Source organism: Vanessa atalanta, chromosome 16 (assembly GCF_905147765.1).
Source record: "Vanessa atalanta chromosome 16, ilVanAtal1.2, whole genome shotgun sequence".
Taxonomy (NCBI): Eukaryota; Metazoa; Arthropoda; class Insecta; order Lepidoptera; family Nymphalidae; genus Vanessa; species Vanessa atalanta.
This window is the reverse complement of record NC_061886.1, coordinates 5,814,459-5,838,934: the sequence shown is the minus strand read 5'-3', so window position 1 is coordinate 5,838,934 and position 24,476 is coordinate 5,814,459. Positions and strand designations below refer to the sequence as shown.

At 29.4% G+C, this 24,476-nt stretch overlaps 1 protein-coding gene across 2 annotated transcripts in view; it reads left to right on the top strand.

Moving 5' to 3' along the window:
• LOC125069915 (synaptotagmin-15-like) overlaps positions 1–24,476 on the top strand; it is a 75,796-nt gene that overhangs the window by 43,496 nt on the left and 7,824 nt on the right. For both annotated transcript variants that reach the window (XM_047679531.1, XM_047679530.1), the window contains exons 6-11: positions 10,197–10,285; positions 13,229–13,353; positions 17,639–17,732; positions 20,428–20,595; positions 21,204–21,311; positions 21,626–21,842. In XM_047679531.1, coding sequence (XP_047535487.1) covers positions 10,197–10,285; positions 13,229–13,353; positions 17,639–17,732; positions 20,428–20,595; positions 21,204–21,311; positions 21,626–21,842 — 801 coding nt within the window. The remainder of the gene's footprint in view (positions 1–10,196; positions 10,286–13,228; positions 13,354–17,638; positions 17,733–20,427; positions 20,596–21,203; positions 21,312–21,625; positions 21,843–24,476) is intronic.

The following is a 24,476-nucleotide window of genomic DNA, read 5'->3' as shown; positions in this document are numbered from 1 at the left end:
TCGATCTTTTTCTTTTGCATTATATGTTTGTCATTTTCTAGTCCTTTAATGAAAAAGGTTCAAAATTAATTTTAGTTCATGTTCAGAAACTGCAAAATATTCACAAATTATGTACTATCAAACAAATTTTTATTATCTTTAACGCCGACGAAACCACGGGAAACGGCTAGTACCTAAATAGCTATTGAATCATGGTATAGTATGAGTTGCTATACCAAGTCTATGTAACTTTAATTTAACCGATGTGTCTCTTCGATACTGAGGACTCATATAAAATGTATTCTTTATCTCGTCGACCTTTCTTTGAGCACCATTATTTCCCAGCAGAAAAGGCAGGCAAAATTTGGGTTCAATAAACTCAATAGTGATGTGAATTCCCTTTTAAATATTGTATTTTTTATATCAAAGGTAGGCGGACACTATAATGTACTATATGATGATAAATGCTTTCATGCCACTAACTTGAGAACTAAGAGGCTTAGTCCATGGCGTCTGTTGTTCAACAGTATTTCTGTTTGTTGGAAGAATATGACAAGTGGGTGGTACTAACACCGGCTTGCACAAAGCCATACCACCAAGTATGTGTATTTGTACTGTTCAATTCCTTATTGTCAAATACCATTCCATGAGAAATTTTCGAAAAAAACCTAATAGGTATTACTTAGTTCAAAGAGTAACCTTTGTCATTTAGAGAGTCGGCCCGAATAGTGCCATTCGATCCCTTATTATGGGCATTCGGTCTGTTGGAGTGACCTTATTATATTTCGTTTTAATCTTAGTCTGAAAACTGCGTATACATTTTTGGAACGAAATGCTTTTACGTGTCTTATAGTAGAGTGAACTGGGAGAAATCGTTACGAAAGAAAAAGGGTGTTATTTTATCTCTCCCTCTCTGACTCTTTTTGATTATATTTAATTCGCAAACCATTTAATAAGAATTTTTTTTTCTTGTCATTTATGTACTCCCAAACGTTTTTGATTTATTTCATTGTGTCTGTTATTTAATGTTGAATGTATATATTTATTATTAGAACAACAAGTTTCAGCTATTCTAGAAAAACTAAGAAAGTTATATACTGTGACAATATCAAAACTATAACCAATTTTATAAATAGTTTCATGTGAAGCACAAAACAAAAAACAAAAAATATTATTATTATTTAGATAACGTTAGACAAATAAAAACAATAAAAATATTGTTATTATTTAGATAACATCAGATAGAATGAAAATATTTACTTTATTGTTAATTAATACTCGTTACGTGTCCGTATTAGAACGTCTCTACATAATATTAAACAAATACGCTTAGATCTTTTAATATTGGATTTGAATGTGGCTTACATCAATAAACAGAGTGATTCGTGAGCTCCTCACGCTTTATTTATATGTGTAATAGTATATAATGGTATAGTTTATATGTATAATACTTGCATTTTATGTATACGTTTTCGATTACCTATTAATAATCAAAACAATCTCTATCCTTAGATCTGTAAAAAAAATCATCATAAATTATTTGATTAAAAATTCTTGCATTAAAGCCTTCATAAACGAAGCCACTTAAACAAAGGAAAAATGATTGTTTATGTTAAATATTTATTAGTGAAGCCTAGAATTGTGTTAATAATACATTAAATAAACAATACCTCAGCGCGAAGATTGAACAAAGTTGAATTATATACAAAGTTGTATACAAAGTTGAATTTGTACTGTGCCTGGTTTGTTCCTCGTCTAATGTCAAATTCAACAGTTGTTTAACTCGCTAATAATGTTTCACGAAACATTAGCACGTGAGGTTACACAACAGCCAGTTTTATTGACAACTTAATCGTATGCCGTCACTGCGATTGTGGCACCAAAGCTAAACTCAATTACCAATTCAATCACAATATATTTTATTTTTCTTTAATAAAACAGCCTTTCAAAAACATCATGTTCAGGAAGCATAAGCAAGCATTTAATTTATAGATTTATAATAAGCGAATCCAAGGAGGCTTTAGCTTTTTGTGCTTCTTTATTGTTAGTTTTATTTCTCCTATAATTTTTAAAATAATTAATAAAATTTAAAAAAAAAAACAGAAATAGACAAAATTCATATGATATTTGACGTCTACAAAACAAAATCCTCTGATTATTTACTTTACGTTGTTTGTTTTCTATTTTAAATTTTTAATAGTTTTTTATGATAATTATAATGGCTGGTATATTTTATTGTGTGTATAAATGATATATTATCGTATAACTATAAACCTTAGTTTAATATAAACGGCGTACGAGACCGCCTCGCTTTAGTTTGTACAAGCTAAATATTTGATTTCTAATTTTAAAACTCTTTTAAAAACATTGTAGTTAAAAATTATTTACAAGAGTCTTAGTTAAGGGTACTTAATTTGAAAACATAATACCCTTGATAATCATTTTATAATATGTATTAACATTCTTAGCATGAAAATGTTTTAATCGAGAAAAAATACACAAGCGCTACATCTTTCCTTTGCGAAACGAGATTTTTCACAATGGAAATTTAACGCTGTAGAGCTTATTCGAAATTCATGCTGTATGTTGCAGTGTAGACCTTTATGAATTTATAGTGTTCCACGACAGAGTTAACGTCGCACAGTAATGTTTGTTATATTGCAGTATCGAGCATTTTAAGAAAATAAAGATACGTGTACTTATTATACACACGTTAAATGTTTCTTCGAAATTAAAAAAAAAAGTAGTTTTTAATTGCATGATAATTAATTACAATATAAAAATATTATTATTAGTTTACTATAGTAATACTTACGAATTTTAATATTCACAGTTTAAATTAGTAATAAAATAAACATTATAAATCCTATTATGAAGTTTAATTTTCTATTTCCAGCGATTTGACACTTAATGTTTGTTTTGGAAATACTAAGTACTGATTTCATTTCACCCATGTAATTTTTTTTTTTCATAACTCGCCCATAGTAATATAAACTTCCATTTCAACCAATTAAAAATATTTAAAATGTATCATAAATTTTTCAAAGGGAAATTATGTATATCAGATTATGCTTGATCCTATATCTGTCATTTAAATTCAACGACTAATTTATTTAAATATGTATTATAAGCACTTTTAAAAGAAACAAATCTTTCAAACGACTCGTAGTTGAAATCTAGCGAGTAGAACTACGGAGTACGTTTTACTGATTTGAATTAATTTTTCATATATACATAATACATATTTAAAATTATGGATACATAAAGTTAATCTATTTATTTACATCAGATTAGAACGGCGATGTCATTTATATAAGCATTTTAGCATTAGCAGTCTGTAAATTTCTCACTGCTGGGCTAAGGCCTCCTCTCCCTTTGAGGAGAAGGTTTGGAGCATATTCCACCACGCTGCTCCAATGCGGGTTGGTGGAATACACATGTGGCAGAATTTCGTTGAAATTAGTCACATGCAGGTTTCCTCACGATGTTTTCCTTCACCGCCGAGCACGACATGAATTATAAACACAAATTAAGCACATGAAAATTCAGTGGTGCCTGCCTGGGTTGGAACCCGAAATCATCGGTTAAGATGCACGCGTTCTAACCACTGGGCCATCTCGGCTCTATAAATCATTTCATTTATATAAACTAGATGATTAACATAGTATAACAATAATTTGTGCAATTAAATCTATACTAATATTATAAATGTGACAATAACTCTGTCTGTCTGTCTGTTTGCTCTTTCATTACCAAACCAATGAACCGAACTTGATGAAATTTGGTATGAGCAAACTTGAACTCCAAGGAAGGACATAGTCTACCAACAAAACCAACCCCCTAAAACGCGAGCGAAGCCGTAGGCGACAACTAGTGTTCATAATATATCCAATTAATATAATCATTAGGATTACTGTATCCTAATGAATGAATGACTAATGAACACAAATCTGTCAAGTTGTCATTAAATAATTGATGCCCTTAATATTCTGCAAGAAATTAACAGTGATTTATCTAAGCAATAAAATAAAATTGACTCGTATTTCTGTGATGTTTAAAATAATTAATCGATACAAATACAAACGCTATATAATTTTTTGATGTCTGTCTATTTATCCCGCGTATCTTTAAAGCGGTTGATAATGACAAATGTACATTATTTGCTTATTATAATAATTAAATTAGTAACCTTAATTAAAAGTATAACACCTCGTTTTATTGCCTCCATTACAGGAGGTCATAATTTGTACTACCATTACTAGCGGCCATTTTAAGCAATATATCATTAATCCTTTTCCAATTAAGTACCTGAAATACATTGTGCATTTAATATAGATCTATATTGCCCTGAACTGACTGAAATAAGCTGTGAACGTTGTATATAAAGCATTCTGTAGCATTCCTCGCGGTCGTGATTAAAATACGGTAACTGCTATACAGTTACCGTATTTTTAAAATATTTTTCCAATCAGTTATTTATTATAAAAACATACAACGTGAATTAAAGCAGATAAGAAAAATTTAAACATAAAATTCAATTTCAAGGTCTATCAAAGGTAAGCTTAAAGTTTAGGTTTGTTTAATTTCATTTTATATTTCCAATTATGTAATTATAATTACTAATAACTATTTTAACGATTTATTCCTCTTAAATTTTACACATTTCAGGATAAAAAGCGTTGTTTTACTTTTACCAGTATTGTTAATATGTAATTTTTTTACTGTTCCACGTTAAATAAAAATTTTACGCTAGCAAATCCGCAGGACACGTTTAGTCTTTAATATAGACATGTGCAGACTAATTAGTTCTATTTATTTATGATCAGTCTTAGTTATTTTCAATTTTATGAATTGTTTAATTTAGAAATATTTTAATATTGATGCGAATACATTGCTTTAAAAACTAGCTTTGACTTTGTGAATTCGGAGACATGGTTATATATATATATCGTGTCCATTATATAATATTATATAATATTTGTCACGATTCACATTAAGGATTATTCATGTAAATTTCCAAAAATGATTTCCAATAATTTATATGCATAATCAATTGTAAATAATTTTTTGTGTTGTTGTTTAATAAATGTTTATATATTGATAATGACTCGTATTAGCCAATTTTGGCCACAGTATCCAATATAGGCCATAGGCCAATATCAAGGGAGATCAGGCATGTACGCGGGTCATATTATAGTGTACAAGTGTTAGCAAACCCGGATGCACTCTCTATTTCCTCATTATTTTAAGCTAATAGGACGTCTAAACTAATGCAACCAGAAATAGTTCAGGCGTAGCACTAACGCTTTCCGAGGCTCCAGAGTGAATCTTTCCACAGAAAAACTCAATTTTTTATCGGCTTGAATCGGGATTTTAACATCGGGATCTGCGGCCTTATATCTGGCTATTAGCTGAGGTGACTCAGTGACTAGATCCTTAGGCAAAGATTCCAGGTTCAAAACCGCAAGCATTACTGAATTTCCATGACCTTAATTGATGTTTATATTAATTCATATCATGCTCATCGAGGAAGGAAAACATCGCAAAGTAACTTTCATGTGTTAGATGAAATTCTGTAGCACCTACATCCGTATATATAACAGCGTGTTATAATAAACTCTAAATCTTTCCCGTAAAAGAAGAAGATATTTTAGCCCAGCAGTGGAAAATATAGTCGCAGCTACTTTTTAAAGTATATAACCATCAAAATAAATAAAATATACTTTGCACGTTTCGTTATTCTAAGTTATTGCTCAATTTAAAATTAAATATAATAAGGACAAGCGAATATTGCAAAATAATAATTCGTCGAATAAAAATATAACGTGAAATATGATCGAGTATTCTAAGGAGGAAAAAATCACACATACATAAATTTGGTATTTAAATAAATATTAAGATATTTAAATAAATATTTTTTTTATGTGAGCTCTGAAGTTGATGCTTTTAATTTGAATTTAGTAAAAATTAAGGAAGGTTTGCAGTTTATTCCACAACTCGCATGTACCACTGCTTTTGAATATACATTTAAATGTATTTTATTAATGATGACAAGCGATTAAATAGTATATAAAAATAAGATCGAAGCCACAGAAAATTTCATGTTTGGTTATCATACTACAAGAGACAGATATTATGCAGATGGCTTTCATAAAAAGAAACCCAATAGAGGGATAAAAAAGGTTGCTGATTTTGATGATCGATCTCGCTGCGCCCGTCGAAGAGACGTAGGGATACCCATGGTTTTTAAGTGGGTATTCTGGTATACTAGAGCGCACTAAGCGTCCTTGGTACCAGCGAGTCCCCGCATATTCCTCACTTCACGTGGGAGAAACACGTTTAGTTTAGAGCAAGATAAAAGAACAGACTGCTGATGATGGTGATAATGTGAAGCGCCTTCCCCCAAAATGGCGAGGAATGTAACCATCTGATGTTGAATTTTCACAGAAATGTTACAATTATCTTTTAGCTTCTAATTATTATCGAAGTTACAAGTAACGATGATCTTACTTAAGCGTTTCATTTTCCCGAACCCGAAAATTCAATTATGAATAAATTGAGTTTTAAAATAATAAGCATCACTTTTGCTTTTCGACTAGGATGAAGGGTTTCAATTTCAGTTTAAAAGATTAATTTAATCTATTAAAATTTAGCACTTAGGTATATAATTTACTTATTATTTGGAAATATATATTTGGACTAATTTCAATTTTAAAAAACGCCCTAATCATGAAAAAGTATTTCTAAGTATAAAAATGTCTAATTTTAATATATTTTATTCTAATTAGCTGTAATAAGTACTTTTGAATCGTCGTTGGATTAATTTAAACATAGATCTAATACTCATGAAATGCGCGATTTACACAGCATCTTACGATTCTATAGAATTGGTAAGCATATTTGAAGTTACTCTTTTCCACGAATTGAATTACAAATACTGTCTTTTTATCGTCTATATAGTCTTTTGGATAGTAAATGTAATCCAACGTTATGTATAAATAAATTGGTATAAAATTTTCGATGCATAGTGAAATTTGGTAAAAATCTCATACTTCGGATGACTGTGTTTTAGATTACGACCTACGAACCCGAGACGTCTACACGGCTGGAGATAATCTTGGGGACCTTACTTGATCTAAAGGCATATGTTATTTAAATATAGAAGTTTTGAATGTGGTATTGGTCTGTACTCAGTTTGATTAAATATTTATTATATATTGTCTTACTAGTCAATCACATACAATCAACCGGGATGACCCAGTGGTTAGAACGCATGCACGACTGAATTTTCATTTGTGTTTGTAATTCATCTCGTGCTCGGCGGGGATAATATCGTGAGGAAACCTCAATGTGTCTAATTTTAACAAAATTCTGTCACATTTGTATCCACCAACCCGCATTGGAGCAGCGTGCTGGAATATGCTCCAAGCTTTCTCCTCAAAGAGTGAGGAGGCCTTAGCCCAGCAGTGGGAAATTTACAGGCGGTTATTATAGTTAATCACTTGATCATAAAAGGCAATTACGAAGCACTCCATTGTAAAAAAGTATTCTATAAAATGTATAGGCAAGAAAAAAAAAGAAGCAAAATGTCACATAAGGAGGCTAAAAGAAACAAAAAAGAACATTGTTTTTTTTATTCATAATATGAGAGGTTAAGGTAGAGATCTTGAATTCAAATTTTATTTTCTACTAGACTAAAATTTACATAATAAAATAAGAACGAGTAAAGATTTTATAAATAAAAGAAACCTAAGATTTTTTCGTATTCTAATCCTAAATTTCTTAGAATAAATATTCTTGATTAGTGTAAAAAAAACCACAACGGATGACGTCATATAATTTTATTTTGTAAAAAATCGTATTTATACTTTGTAAGTTTTAATCGATATAACTTGATATAATATTTCCTCCGCGTCTAAAGTATATTGAAGCATCTACGTGAAGAGTTGAGTAAATATTAGGTAATTTGTCCGCAAATACGCTGTTGGAGCATTCCTTTACTCGCAGGTCGTAAAAGTGGAAAGCTTTTTACTTAGTTATGTACATCCTAACCTTTTTTAAGGACAGTTGACGTAAAATGTATATTATAAAGATTTTATAAATCAATTATAAACTTTGATGAGTACGCGTAGTATCATCATCATCAACGCTCAGTTTTACGAAGAAAAAATAAAAATACTAAAAAGAAACTTTAAAGGGTGCTGAAAAAGAAAGACATATTCGAACTGTAATAATAATAATAATTATTATTATTACCTTGTGTTTTGAAAATGAAAAATATTTATATAAATTAATTGAAAATGAAACTTTAATGGACAAGAAACAAATAACAATTTTCACTTACGTAAATAAAAAATATTATTGATATAGCCATCTTAAATGAAGTATTGAAATAATGTTAAACCAATATTTCATGAATAAGAAACTCTATTTTAAAATATCGACCTGAAATATATTGAGACGCTCAAACTAGACAAACTCCACTGTTTAATTATTTATCGTTACCGTAAAATGTACTGGCTAGACAGTGTTAATTGCTTTTAAGCAATAGCATTCTCGAGTAACACAGTCTTATCAAAGTACCTTCATACTGTGTACATAAAGGGACAATTAGTGACATACAATAATAGCGCAAGATATAATAGAGTATCGTCTCCAGGCTCGTCTGAATTGCATACAGTTATCAGTTATTCAAATCTCCATCAGGATTTATATCGCTTGCCTTTTGATTTGAACATCTGCGCGACATTCTAAAATTAAATATGTATACGGAATACTATATAATGCAGACATATTCTACTGTTTACCAAAAGGAAAAAAAATAAAGAAAGAAAATGAAAAATTCTCTTTACGACCTTTAGATATAACATAATAAAACTATATTTGATGTGAGGTGGTCGAGTTATCAAATTAATTAAAAGAAAATTAATAAAAACTTTTTAATTTTTTTTTTTAATATTAGTATAAGTAGTAGTAAATTGAATGCAATATTTAAACTTACTACCAAAACGAAATTAAAAATATCCACGTATGTTCTATCGACGATATAAAAATAGTCTAATCAACCGTAGGAAATGTCTAGCGCATCGGAATATAAATCAAATGATTCTGCAGTGTGATTATCGTTATTTCAATCTGAAACTACGTAAAATCGATTGAAAATATCTGGATAAAATCACCGGAATGAAAGCGATATTACGAAAGATACTAAATTTAGCTTCCAATCAGTGTCTTATTCAATCAAACGTAATAATGTTGTCTTTTATATTAATATTATTATTTGCTCTGATTAGGTCATATGTAACTTTATCACTAATTTGATATCAGATAGGCTGACAAATTATTTTCATAGCTTATTTTGATAAGATAATAATAACAATATAAAAAAAGATATTTTTTTAATTTGCGTTTGAAATTCTTTTTTAAAATATTTCATAAAAAGAACACGTAAATATAATTGCCATATACATTTATATGTTTTTAAATTCAAACTAAAAAGTTCGAATAGGCGCTCACCGAGGTACTGGCTATTGGTTTTGTTTCAATCGCTTAATTGCTTTGTATAAGGCTTTACATAGAAATCCCACTGGTATTAATAACTACAACGACCTAAGAGTTTCTATAAGTCGACTTAAATGAACTGTTTGAAATAACTCAAATTGTTCTTTAGAAACATTGAGTTTCCCCAAGGGATGTATCGTCATTGATTTAACTTACCGAGATTGGTACTTGTACCTTATAATGCATTAAAACGTTCTTGATAATTTAGATGCATAAATCTCAATATATAAAACGGTTTTGTTTAACTAAGATAAAAATAAATTTTATGTACAAAATTTATGCCTAAGATAAGCATTTTATAGCATTCAATAGCTCAGAATAAAAACGACAGATCGCTTTCTTGGAATTTTAATAGATTTAGATTACTTTCAAGGTTTTTGATAGTTTATGTATAAATAAATATATTGATAATTAAGAATTTGTCGTGATTATAACTTTTTTATTTTGGACGAGTATTCGATGAGGCATTGAGACATTCGACTTCAAGACATTGCGATAGCTTAAAATATATTATAATAAAGTAATTAGTAATTAAATAATGAATGGTTCAAACAAGTATATCGAAAACCGATTATTAACAATTATATCATCATAAAATTGTAAGTAAATAAACGGAGATATGGAACTTGCATATTAATTTATTTTTTTATTTTCAGCTAATACAACCGATTTGGGAGTTTTGGATCCATCGCTTTACAAAGCAGACCTTCTAGTTGAAGATCAACTGTGGCCTGAAGGACACGTTGTGAGTAATAAAACAAAATACTTTAATTTAATTTATTGTATTTAATTATGATGTGAATGAACTGTTAACCTTTTTGTTTTTAATTAGTGTAATAAACTATAAAAATGATTATTTTATATGATATTGGTTGAATAATATTTGTTTTAAAATAATATTTAAATTAATGTTATGGAATACTACTAATGTACGCTACACCTGCGTGTGAGGAAGGGAGGTGTTAGGTAAATTTTGTGTTGAGTATCCTATAAGGTATCTCTAAATTCAATTCAAAAATGAGCCGCCTACGCGTGATTGAGTATTACATTAATTAGTTGGATTGCATTTAAGCCACGTTTTTAAAAGAGGTTATCGTATTATGAGTTATTTATATTATTTATAGTTTACACTGAATATATAATTGAAAGATCACAGATAACATAGAAAACGACTACAATAATTAAGAAGACATTTTAATTGTATTTCTAAAATTAACAAATTAACAACCCTTAAGTTTTAATAACTAAATACGCGGGAATGAACTTAAATTTTGTAACTACTTTGTTGGTCTAGTAGTGTCTAGCTTATTGGCCTGTAGGTGTTGAGTTAGTGGGATAAAATCCACGGTTGAGCCATTGATCTTTATTGGGTTTTTCTAGCAAGAACTTATCAATACAAATAGTTAGTCAGTGCTTACACTTGATACGTGATACTGTTGCTGGGTCTACTGGTATTATTTCACTGTTAAAGCTCCGGCGCAGTTGGCTATTGTCTAAAGAATACATGAATAAATACAAACATTTCTTAGTATTTTAAAAAATCATATAGTTTTCCTTTCATATTGTACCAAAAATTTAAAATCTATACTAATATATGAGGATACGTTTCTTTGTAATACCTAACAAAAAATACTTAATCAATATACATTAAACTTATATTAAGCATCGCATTTGAAGAGGATTTTTGTATTTGATACTATAATATAACTAGCCGCGCTTTATAGTTTCAACAGTTAAAAATTTAGTCTATTGACGTGACAAGCGGGAATTTCCCGTTTTCGTTATTTGTAAAAACTAAACCGAAAAAAGTAAGCTATATTAAAATTTTATATAACATTTTGTTTCTGACATGCAATCGGTAAACTGTTAATAAATTCCATAACTGTGAGAATCCATTAGACTCTGACAGCCTGTTTCACCGATCCAATTCAATTTTAAATTAAATTCGTTTACAATATTACTTATGTGTTGACGGGAATAAGTCAGCTTATACAAGAAGCGTTAAATTTATTTCACATACGAAGCTTAGGATATAATTAAACTCACTAAAAGCATTTCGGCTGTTTAACTTTCGAGGATATTTGAGAATCAGATTTATCCATTTAGTCTTACATACTTAAAACGTTTCGTAACAAAATTATAAATTACATTCAAAACTCGTCCAACTTTAGGGACGTTTATTGGTCTTCGTAATAGAATTAATATTCTAAATTTAAAATATTTTTAAATTAAAAAAATAATTGCCAGTACTTTACTTTTTTTTGTATCGTTAATTATTTTTCACGAAACTAAATAGTTATGCATTAAGTTAGTATTTTTTAACAAAAATCTTCTTTTTGATATTGATTTATGTATTATCTTAAAGAGGCTTAAGGTATTATCTTCTAATCAGCTACAGTTTACTATTAAGGAAAATCCTTATATTATCAATCAAGGGAATGTAATTTATTTGAACGAAAGCTAGATCCGTCGGCTTTCTGCTCGAACGAAGTTTTAATGAATATTTATGCTAGTACTTTATTACCGCAACTTGGGATTTTACTTTTTATATAAAAAAAAAATAAGAATGTACCTGTAAATATTAACGAGAAAGAAGGTTTATATTTTTAATAAAGTTACCTCGTTCTTAACAACATAATTGATTGAGATCTTTGCTTACAAATATAATTAGACTAAAATGTTTTGATTTGTTTTTTTTTTTTTAATAATTCTCAAATGTATAGTTACATACATTTATAAAATTACGATAATGCCTTCCAAGCCGGTTTAGACCACAGATATTATTCTTAAGTAAGATAAACAATTGCTAACTAGAGAAGCATTAAGAAGAAAATCTATCACAAACAGAAAGAGTTCAGGTGCAAGACTAACGACGTTACGAGGTTTCTGAGTCATGGGACTGGTTGCACATCCGACATACGTCAGAAAAACACATAGCTATGATACGATACTATAATATTATACGTTCCCACATACATATCTATATATTGAACAGTTCGTTACATTATTGTCCTTTGTTTGTCAATTGAATTCCTTAAAAAAAACCTTGCAAATGAATCGTGATTTCTACGTTTCAACCACCCTTTCGTACCACCGTGTTTGGTAAAGGATCGCCGATACCTTGCATGTGTAGCACATTTAATACATAGCTCACAAACGAACCTAGAGATATTTTCTCCCTTGGACTCAGCCAGTTTCGTGCACTTTTGATGGAAAAGATTCCTAATTAGATGTGTAAAATAAGTGTTTTCCCCTATTGTCTGTTATATAACATTTTGTATAATCCACACTAGGTTAAAATTAAAAATATAGATCTGTATACAACATAGATTTTTTGCATGTTGTACACCCCTGTAAGTGGCATACATATTAGTATTTAAGACTTAGATGTTTAAGATTTTATTGTGAATGCTGTATATGTTATGCTGTTGGTGTGTCTAAATAAATAAATAAATCGAATTTCGATCAAAGTACGAACACTATTAATATTTTAACTGCAGTAGTATTATGAAATAATAATTCTTAATTTAAATTTCACAAAGTAAACGTTAGCAGAACCAACAATATTAAAATAAAAATTAATAAACTCAAACAGAACATAGCTTTAAAACACATAGAATATTAAACGCTAAAGCGACATAATTTCAAGTATGCAACCAAGAACCAACTCTCATTTTTATTTCCCTAGGGGCGGGTGTGGTTCACGTTGAAGTACGAATCGGGGACTGAGCGTCTTCAGGTGCATATTATAAAGGCTAAGCATCTACCTTCCCGTACACCCGCTCTTGCTAATGCCTGCGACCCTTATATGAGGTGAGTTGAATAATTTTTCTTTATTTAATTTAATACATACATTTTAAAATTTTCAATATCTTGCATGAGCTAAGTGCCTTAAATTTACAGATATACAAATGTTTTTCTTCAAAATTTACTTATCATTTATAAATTAAGGGTCGGATCATTTAAATATTTGAAGTATAGGGTATACTGATCACGTCTCGTCAATAAGTGGAATGCATATTATTTTTGTCTACGCGCGTGTATTGAATTATTATTAACGTACAAAAAGAGAGTGGGAACTAGTGCAGAACAAATTTTGTAAATGAATTGTTTGGAAATCATTATTCTACTCTACGCTGCACCAGACATGGCCTTTAAGCCCCCAATTTTATACAAATCTCCGTTTTAAGATCAACTTTGGCTGTGTTTATGAGAAAAATTTATATATATGTGCGTATGCATCTAGAGAAAAAATAGTAGTTTCGAATACAAACTAATTTCAGCGTAATGTATACCTATAATCTCAAAAGTTATTACGTACTAGTTATTGCCAGCTGTTTAGGGGTTGTTCGTCAGGTGGTAGACATATAGCTTGATTCATACCAAATGTTAAGTTGTATGTTAAGATGTCAGTGGTTAGGCCGTGAAAGAGCAACATAGAGATAGGCAGGAAGAGTTACTTTCGCCTTTATAACATTAGTATAGACAGCAAAATTTTACAAACGTTAAAGCATTTGCTTACGTAACTCAACTGTACAATAAAATTAAATGAGTTTTATAGAAAACTTCAGTAATGTATGCACCTACAATCTACATATAATATAGTACACTGAGAAACATTCCCTCTACTTCCTGTTACTTACTTCCGTCACATACGCGAAAAACTTGATTGAATACTTCGTATGGCTATACGATTTAAATCATAGCGTTATTTTAAATTGAAAAAGGATTTTTTTGAAAAACGAATTTTAATCCATAGCCATATTTTCATCCAACGTTTTTAAAAATGTAACGTTAAAACATTTTACTTACTTTAATTCAAGATTAGTCTTAAGACTAATCGTAATTTAAAATAATGTTTTTTATTAATTTAAATTAATAAAAAACATTATTTTAAATTAAGTACAATATTTTTTAATGAACGTAGCTATTGTATTTTATTCCATAAGAGTGATGTCCGTTTCTTCTGCAACGGTAATCTATTGTGAATCTTCCTACATTTCTTTCTTTTTTTTTTTTTTTATTTATTTCTTAGTAATAATACAATATTGTTAGCAATTTTGTTTGTTCTCACCAAGCTATTAGGCTTGACGGTGAGACGCGCTCATTTTGTTTAGAATACAAAAATAATGTTTCATAATAAAATTAAAAAAATAAATAAAATAAAACATAACATCTTCTTCTTAAAAACTTAAAAGTAAATCAACACTATAACGTATTTTTAATATTATAAAGTTCACTGCGGTCTTGTTTCACGATGACGACAGGTTTTCGTCATTGAGAAACAAGTCCCTAAGTTTTCTTTTTAACACATGCCTACTTATTTTATCGTTTTTCCTTAACATATCAATTTTATTAAATACTTTAGGTACAATATATGCTGACAATCTCTCTCCATAATAATTTCTTAATTTTGGTTGTACTAATTTATTCTTTTCCACATTCCGGGTATTGTATACATTTTTTATCGGTATTTTATATTCTTTATTGTAATAATACTCTAATCCTATTAAATATTCAATTTTTTTTTCAATCGGTAAAATTTTACAAACACTAAAGAGTTTTTCATAATCCTTATTACAATTATCCTTATCTTTTTTACTTACTAGGAACTTGATCAGTCTTATTTGTAAATTCTTAACGTCCTTTATATACGTCATAAACGTTCGCCCGTATACAATTAATCCGTAACTTATCAACGAGTCAGCAAGCGCAAAGTATACGATCCTTAAAGTATGTTTATTTAATACCGAATTTAATTGATAAAGTTTGCATAATACTGATCTTAACCTGCTACAAACATCATTTACATGTATCCTCCAGTTGAAATTACTATCGATGTTTAGGCCTAAATACTTAAATCTATCTACATATTGTAGTTTTATACAGTTGCAGTTTAATTTGTTGTTATGTAAACAATCATACGTGTGACCTACTACAGTAAGATATTGTGACTCAACGTACTTAGCTCTCAGATTATATGGCGAGTATATATGCATACATTTAGTTTTTTCGTTATTTAATATGATTCCATTGTCATGTGCCCATTTGCAGATATTGTCGAAGTCCTGCCCTTAACATATAAATTTTCACAATTCTTCTTCCTTGTGAAAATTTATATGTTAAGGGTTATTTTATTGAAGTTCTAAGAAGATTACGGGTTAATTGATATTGTCGAAGTCTTGCTATTCTTTGTTTAGAGACATAAGAAAATTATGTACATTATATTATAATATGTTGGTAATTTTTTCTACATATAATTTTATAATTAAAATAATTGTTAATACCCGGATCTACCGTATGGTTTTTTGGGCTTGGAGTGGGACCCCCGCTAAGCCAAGTCAAGATCAAAAATATATAATAACGCGAAAGAATCCATCATTTTATTAAATTAAACAGATCGTATCTTTTGTAGCCCTGCGAATCCTGCAATTAATCAAACCCATTCAATTAATTTAATTCAAGTCTACGTTCAGGTGTGTCTTAAGTGGGGCCCCTAAGTAGTATTAGCCCAGGGCCCTAAACTCACGGTGTTGCTCTTGGTAAATAATATCCTCTATTAATTAGGAAATATTTGGGCCTTATTTCTTACATTCCTAGTGTTCAATATGCTTTTACTTTATTGTTTTTTTATTTCGCTTATGTATGAAAATAGTTGTCTCTCTCCCACCAAAATTTTTGACACTTCACACACGCACAGACCCCAGAGAGTATACAGCGGTACATGATGGAACAATTTTTACTATTAAAATTAAAGTTATTTCCAGAGCTAGAAATGATAGAAGAATCTCTGAAAACTTTTAAGAAATGTAATTTTCGAGAAAGGGATGTTATATTTTACAATTTTTTAACGTTTGAAGCAAAAAGGTGGCTATATTTTTTCGAAGTTAACATAATACGCACACACATGAAATATCTTCATGAAATTACTTCGTGTTTATCTCGTGCTCAGCCCTGTATTGTCCAAATGCATTATATTTTAGTGATTTAAAAATGCATATTTATATTTCATAATGAAACAGTTTTTAAAAATAATTATACATTATACGTATTTGATGATACGGCCAGTTGAAAGGTACTTAAGTGCATGCTTTGATAGTGATTGCGTTTTCGAATTCACTCGTGATAAATACTTATATGAGCAAAGCGGGTGTTGGTTGTGGCGGGCGCTTGTGTTTCCAGACCTCGACAGCGATCCTTGTGAAAATTTATATGTTAAGGGTTATTTTATTGAAGTTCTAAGAAGATTACGGGTTAATTAATATCTATAATTCATCTCGTCTTTAGTGGGGAAGAATTAGAAAAAAAAAAAATAATGCATGTGTATCCACCAAACCACATTGAAGCAGTGGAATACTCCAAACATTCTCCTCAAACTAAGGAAGGACGTAAAGCAGTGGGCAATTTCAAACTAATGCTGTTTTTTTAGTTCTATATGTGAGTGTTTATGGTACAAGCATACAAAAACCTTCGAAACAAATAACATTGAGAATAAATTTTAGGTCGGATTTGAGTTTTAGGCGTAGTGTCGCGTTTCCGGATGTTCCGGGACATTACACAAAATAATATATTTCTATCATAAAGATTTTTTAATTTATTCATCAATTATATTCATTGCGACAACCTATATAGAATAGATTCATTTTTCATCCTTACGTAATTTTTCAAAAGATAAAATGAAAAGAATATTCTCCTTTGAAAATTTAATCTTTATCCCGACCAGCCAAGGTTACTTCAATCTGTTTCATTTTATCCGATGAACGGGTAACAGTAGGGTTTTACAATTATAAATAAAGCGTAATTTAACAATATTATAACAAAATATTTTAATAACTCAGCTACTAACTTCGTTTTTAATAAATACTCCTGTAAATTAATAAGTTATAATTAAAAAATGCATACGTAAGCTAACTTGTTTAAAATATAATAACAGAGAACGGAATAAAACGGAAGCAACTGGAAGAAACAATAAAATTCGTTTATATTGACAAAGAGCGGGAAACTACGCGATTGTACTCTCGTTAACACAAAGCCGTACAGCGTTTTATTGCAATACTACTTTGTAACTATTTTTTAAGATTTACTTTTGACTTAACAGGATTCAACTTATGCCCGATGAAAGGCGAGTTCTGCAAACGAAACAAAAGAAGAAAACTTGCAATCCGTTCTACGATGAAACTTTCGTTTACCAAGTGAGTTAAAAAGAACAGAGTCACTCTTTATTTGTTGTTAAATGCATATTCAATTATAATTTTTCATAAGCTTTGATTCAACTTTGTATGTCAGTATTTGTGGACCAAATCTTACGACATTTCATTGAAAACAGTTATACCCAGCCGAATATGCTGAAATTCGTTTCAAATTTAGTGGTAGGGCTTTGTGCAGCCCGTTGGGGTCACCCACTCATTAAATGTTCTACCGCCAAAACAGTAATAACCACTATTATTGTGTTCCGATTTAAAGGGTGAGTGAGCCAGTGTAAATACAGGCATAGGGGGCATATCATATTGTTCCCATGGTTGTGGTGCACATTGGGTGATGTAAGGAATGATTAATATTTCTTAAATATATATATATATATATATTATCTTTGCCCGTCCGCCAACATATATAAACAAAAAACATATGATGGTTTTCACAATACTGTCTAGTAACTAAAATACTTAAATATCGTACTTAAGTACTATTATATTCATGTGATGAAAAAGATTAACTACTGAGTTCCACTTTCATAGTTCATTCTAAACCGGTTTTATAATTTAAAAAACAAAATACATTTTGCTTTCTGTAAATTTACGACTCAAAAGTATATTTTGTGTGTATGTTACTTAATGTTATTTGTTCAACATTGCTTTTTAGGTTCTTCTTTTGTATAAGCTTCTATTACATTCTCTTAAATTGTAATATTCTGTTGATGACGTTTTATTATTTTAAGCTTGTGTTTTACCTATAAATTGCGTTTAACAATGTATTTCATACACGGTCTACGTATCAAACGTAAAGAAAAAAAATCAACATTAACATAAAAATAAATAATAATTGGATTTAATGTGTTTGCCGATTCATTTATATATTTTATTATTTGTATACCAATCTTGTTCAATAAATGTGTTATAAACGAAATTGAACCAAAGAATGAATTTATCTCTGTAAGAACTTGCTTCCTTCCCTAGAGAGAGTAATAATGTATGTATATATTATGTTTGTAATTATATCGATGTAAGTACAATGAAAATAATGTACTATTCAAAATATGTTCATATAAGTATGATTATTTAAAGTAAAGTCATGTTACATAAGTTTACTATTGGCCACTTAACATATAATATATGAATATAAACAAAAATAACACATTTTATTTGATTACAATATTTTATAAGTAAAAGCAAGTAATATTTGTTTGGTTTGGTTAATTATAGTTGGTAATTATAATAAATTCGTTGCGGTATAGGCGTATTATCGGAAATATTTTGGTTGCTTACAAAGTATAAATTATTATTTACATAATATAAAAACATTCAAATTTTAACCTTACAATTAATATCGATTCCATTTAATATATTATTATTAATTTCTATATAAAATATCGTTTTAAATCTAAATATCGAAAAATCATTGCCTCTTTTTATAAAAAAGTATATTTAATTTTGTTAAACATAAACTATTTATAGATATTATAACTTATAGGAGGGTTATATCGATTTAAGATCGACTGTGACTAGCAAGAACTATTGCTGTCCAGTTGACGCCGTGTTTTAATTAAAAATGATGAATGATTTCATATAAAGTTATATGAAATTCACTTAAGTATATAATATTCACGTCCACTAATAGAAGCGACACTCAAACCAATCAGCTGCGTATGGCTCAATTTTGAGCATCACCTAAATGGAGTTCGTGAATATTCCTTATATTACATGCAAGTAAATTAAATTCGCTTGCCACGTCGATAATCTACATTTAGAGTAAAACTACGAAAACTGATGAAGCTGAGGTACTAATAATATTACACTCAAAAAATGTTGTAGTTTTTTTTTTAATAAGACATTACAACAACTCCCTTCTTCAAGTATAAACAGGATTTTATTGGAATTCACAATATTGTTGTGTAAATTATATAAATATATCATAAACTAACTGAAACTGCGGCCTTGCCCACGCGAAATTTATAAAACTTTACATATAGCACAGAAACCGTCACCTCCCATGTTAGCCCGAGGTATTAATGAGGTTTAAATTAAATAAAGTAACTTATGTTTTTCCCGGGTCTAAACATCGGTTAAGGTTAAGCGTGTAGAGATAACAGACAGAGCTATTTTCGCATTTATAAAGATATTATTGATATCATTGATAACAAACGGCTTTGCCGTTGTAAATGTTGCTCAAGGGATGATAAATTAAAAAACGTAACAATTAATAAAAAAAAAAACGAGATCAATGAAAATAAATAAAAATACAAAATTTTTGTAGTATTAAATAATTCTGTTTATTTATTTTCTTTCCTAAAAAGATTCAAACTAAATAAGTATTGCCTAAAACTTTTAAGCCTTATATTATTGTTATGGCATCGGTTTATAGAAAGTGGATACGTAATTACATCATTTAGTCATACTCGGTAGGTATATAAAGACATTGGTGCTATAAATATTACATCGCTATATTTGTAACAGTTCGACATCTCTTATGAGTTTAAATCTAACGTGAATTGTTTATTATGTCCACTATGTAAAAGCCATTAATTACTTTAAAGTTCAGGGGTTCATATGTTGCCTCAATATTAAAGACTCATGTGGAAGTTTCTACAAACAAAGTAGTTGTATCGAAACAAACAAATACAACATTTAAAAACAAAATATTATCATTTAACATCAAAAAAATTATCAACAGATCCCACCGGGTAAATTAGAAACTTTGACGCTGAAGCTTTCGGTCCATGATACGGGGAGAGTTGGTAGGAACAAGCAACTGATAGGACATATAATACTACCACTCAGCGAACTGGAAGGAGTTGCTCCTGATGAAGAGCCCCAACTTTACAAATTGGATATTGAAAAGGTACTTTTTTTCTAATTTTTAATCTCATTTATAACTTATGCAAATTATGTTGAGTAGTGAGAGAATTTATCTGTAAATAACTAAAATAATTTCATTTTCATTTTCAAATTAATCGGTTTACAAAATTAAATATTGAATTTCGCATGAGTTTTTATCGTTTGAATCTTCTAAACCGGAAATAACTTATACAGTTAAATAATTTAAACTATGACGATTCAAAAATTCCAGTCACGTAATGTTTATTGAATTTTTGTTTTTAAATTTTCAGTCAAATATTTTTGTTATGGATGATTTTGAGAAAATATGACATTTATGTTAAATTTTTAGTGAAAAGCAAATAATGCAAAAAAGGAGAATCTCTAGATAAATTTGATCATACGTTGTCGAGGCAATCAAGAACACCGTTGAGATAGAATCGTTTGATGCGTAAAATAAATATTTAAATTGCCTCGGCTTTTGTTTTCGCTTGCTGACCCTCAAAACTCAAGGGAATGTTTGCAAATATATTGAACAACTTTCTTTACGGTTATATTATTTTACAAGCATTTTTTATATTATATTAGTCTAGTTTGGTTTTAGGGATATCATTTTATATTTATTTTTGACAGGAAATTCAGGATCCGACATCAGATTTGGGAGAAGTGCAAGTGTCATTGCTCTATAATGAAAATCTGAATCGACTCACTGTTACAGTAATAGAAGCACGAAACCTAAAGGTCAGTTCATCCATTTCCGTCTTATCTATTTTCCAGCCCAAATACTATATGTTAGTACTATACGTCAACCCATGTAATTTTTCGAATGCAGCAATTTAAATAAAGCATATAATAAAAATTATAAATTAAAATAAAGTATTATTTCAATCATAGATTTTTATGAGTTTTTAATGTATTTCATATTTAATTCGAAACAATGATTTGAAGTGCAACTCGATCCCAAAGAGGTTCGAACATTCATGTCATAATGTATTCATAGATTTTGGCTCCAGTTATAATTATTATAATAAACAAGTTTGCGAACTTATTATTAGCTGGATCCATCATCAAGCAAGCGCGAAGTTGTGGCACGTGTCACACAAGAGCGAGCGTGCCGCGGTGTTAGAGCACGTCGCACCGCTGCCGTAGAAGTTTCCGAAGATGGCACAGCCCTCATTTCGGAGTGCTTTCACTTCCGACTGCGGGCGGATGAACTACATACCACCAGCGTCACCGTACAGGCTCTGCAACCACACTCCGTTTATGCCAAAGGTAACTTTTTAAATCAAATTGAATCAATAAATTTATATAATTTATATTGAACAACAAACTTACTCTTGAAACCTAACAATAAGACAGTAAACACAAAATCAAAAGGTAACTGAGCTTATGATACAAGAGTATTCAGTTCTCTCTCAAGGTTACCAATATTGTAGTTGAAACATGATTCTATAGAAATTATAAATGTACCGAGAATATTAATTCGGAGTAGTATACTATGACCATTTGAAACGGAATCGTCCGTCGTTGAAATCCGTTGATTTATTTTGTTTAATGCCTAAAGTACGGGTCTCTTGTTTTGTGTAAGATTGAAATAAAAATTAATAAATTTTTACTTCTCAAATATAAAATGAATTCTAGAGTTAGGTTGTATTTAAAATAATGAAGTTTATCAAATATAATTTGTAAAAAAATAATTATGAATCAAGCACGCTTAAAATTATTACATAATAATATGGTATACAGTTTGTATATTTATTACAAGGTTGTTTTAAAATTCAAATACATAACTCTGATATGTTTGACTTTTACCGGTTAAGATTAAAATCTATTTAACATATATTTCATTGTTGCATGTTTATTGTGAGCGGATAGAGAACGCCTTAAGAATTAAGTTCGTATTTGAATGCATTTAAATAAATTAATAATTTTTATTCTATTACATTCTTAATTTTCCGAGAAAATGTTCTATATTTAAAAAAAAACATTGAATAAAACAATTAAATGTTGTTATTATGTGTTAATGTTACGGATATATTTATAAAGAAAAGTTTTTTATTTATTATTCTTTATTTGCTTATTCTTTTACTGCTCGTTAGCAGTGTATTGTATATTCGAAGTGGAAGGTGCTTGGAAATTTTATTAAATTAACGTCACACAGTAGGAAGGAGAATTACAAAGTGAACAAGGTGAGAGGGATGAAGCTAGAATATGTGACGTCAAACTTAAAAGTTCATACTCACACGATCGATTTATTGATTTTTTTATGTCTGCAAATATAAATTGCTTCATAAATAGTGTAGATTCACATATACATGCTACCTATTATGTAAGTGAATACAGTTATATACATTAGTACGTGACCAATTTCCACGTTTAACCCCCCCTTATATCCTTACATTGTGTCTCATTTCTAAAGGTGTGAGGTAATAATAATCCAAACTTACAACATACATTATCTACCTACAAGGGGACCCTAGCGAGATAACGACCATTGCGAATTTGCCAAAGCGATGACTTTGCAACTTAAAATAAAGTTTAGGAACTGACAAGTTGTAAATAACATAGTAATTCACTTTCAGACATCAATTTTAGCAGAACTTTAGTAATTCAGTCCGTCTAGGCTTTAAACTACAAAAGGTAATTTTAGAAATGTTATTACCTAACCTTTAGGTTAACTCACAACTTGTCCTTAACCTTCAAATTCATAAATGAAAAGTAATAATAATAACAAAAGAAAGTTTCACTTAATATCGGCTAACATAACGCTACGCTTCTGTAGCAGTTCTACGAAATCTAACACAACATGTGCTACACAAGACTTGAAGCAGCTTATTTAGTTTATATTTTTAATTCTGTTTAACACAGTATTACTAGAAATCCTTTACGAACTCATCTTTTACGTCATCGTCATAGAAAAATATCATGCACTGCAATTAATAATGTTAAATTAATTAAGCCATATCATTCATTCAATGTATCTTGTACCAGTGTTTATTGTTAAATACACACATACAAATTATAACTGGGATACAAATGTGGTTTTACGAATTCAGATATAAATGTCAGTACAATTGATAGATGAATTAAGCATGACATGTCGGTATCATCAAATCGAATGGAAATTTCAGTCACAATTATATTGTTAATGGAATACTAATTGCTATAACAAAAATATATAATACCAGATGAAAACCCGGCTTCGCTCGGGTAACATAAATAAATCTAAACAAATACAGTTTATCCTTTATTTTTCATATAACATATAACTTTTTCATAAACGTTGATATATAATTTATTGAGGATAAGTTTTTATCGAGTCTACCGGTCCCCTGTACAAAATTATTACTTGGAACACACTTTCTGAATGCACCCGTAAACGTCAAATATGGCCGCCCGTTGATCTGTCACGTCCTTGAATTTTATGGACTTAATATCGTAATATCTTCGAATTTTGCGGATATACATATTATGCTGTCGGCTAAAAAAATTTTAGTATTTAACGATCTATAATTGTGGTAGTTTAGATCGGGTATGGTAGCGTAGACCTGCACGAAATTATTAATATAGATTATTTAATCAGCTAAAATAAAGTTTTATATAATATTTTCATTTCGGTTGTAAATCGGAGTTGAACAATTTTTATTATAATAATTATAACACAAAATTTTACAAGCAAACAATGTAATTTTAGCTTCTAGTAAGCGGCAAAAATAACTTCATTAATCAGCTTGTAAATATTGGACAACCTTAAAATTGATTTTATAGAAAATTAAATTTTAGTGAACTATCAGCGGTTAATCAAAATGTTTAATTTTGTTCTTTAAATAAAAACCTAATCTAATTTAACAAACTTAGAGATTATAGCTTATAAATAGTATTTTTATGCCAAACGTTTGTATAATT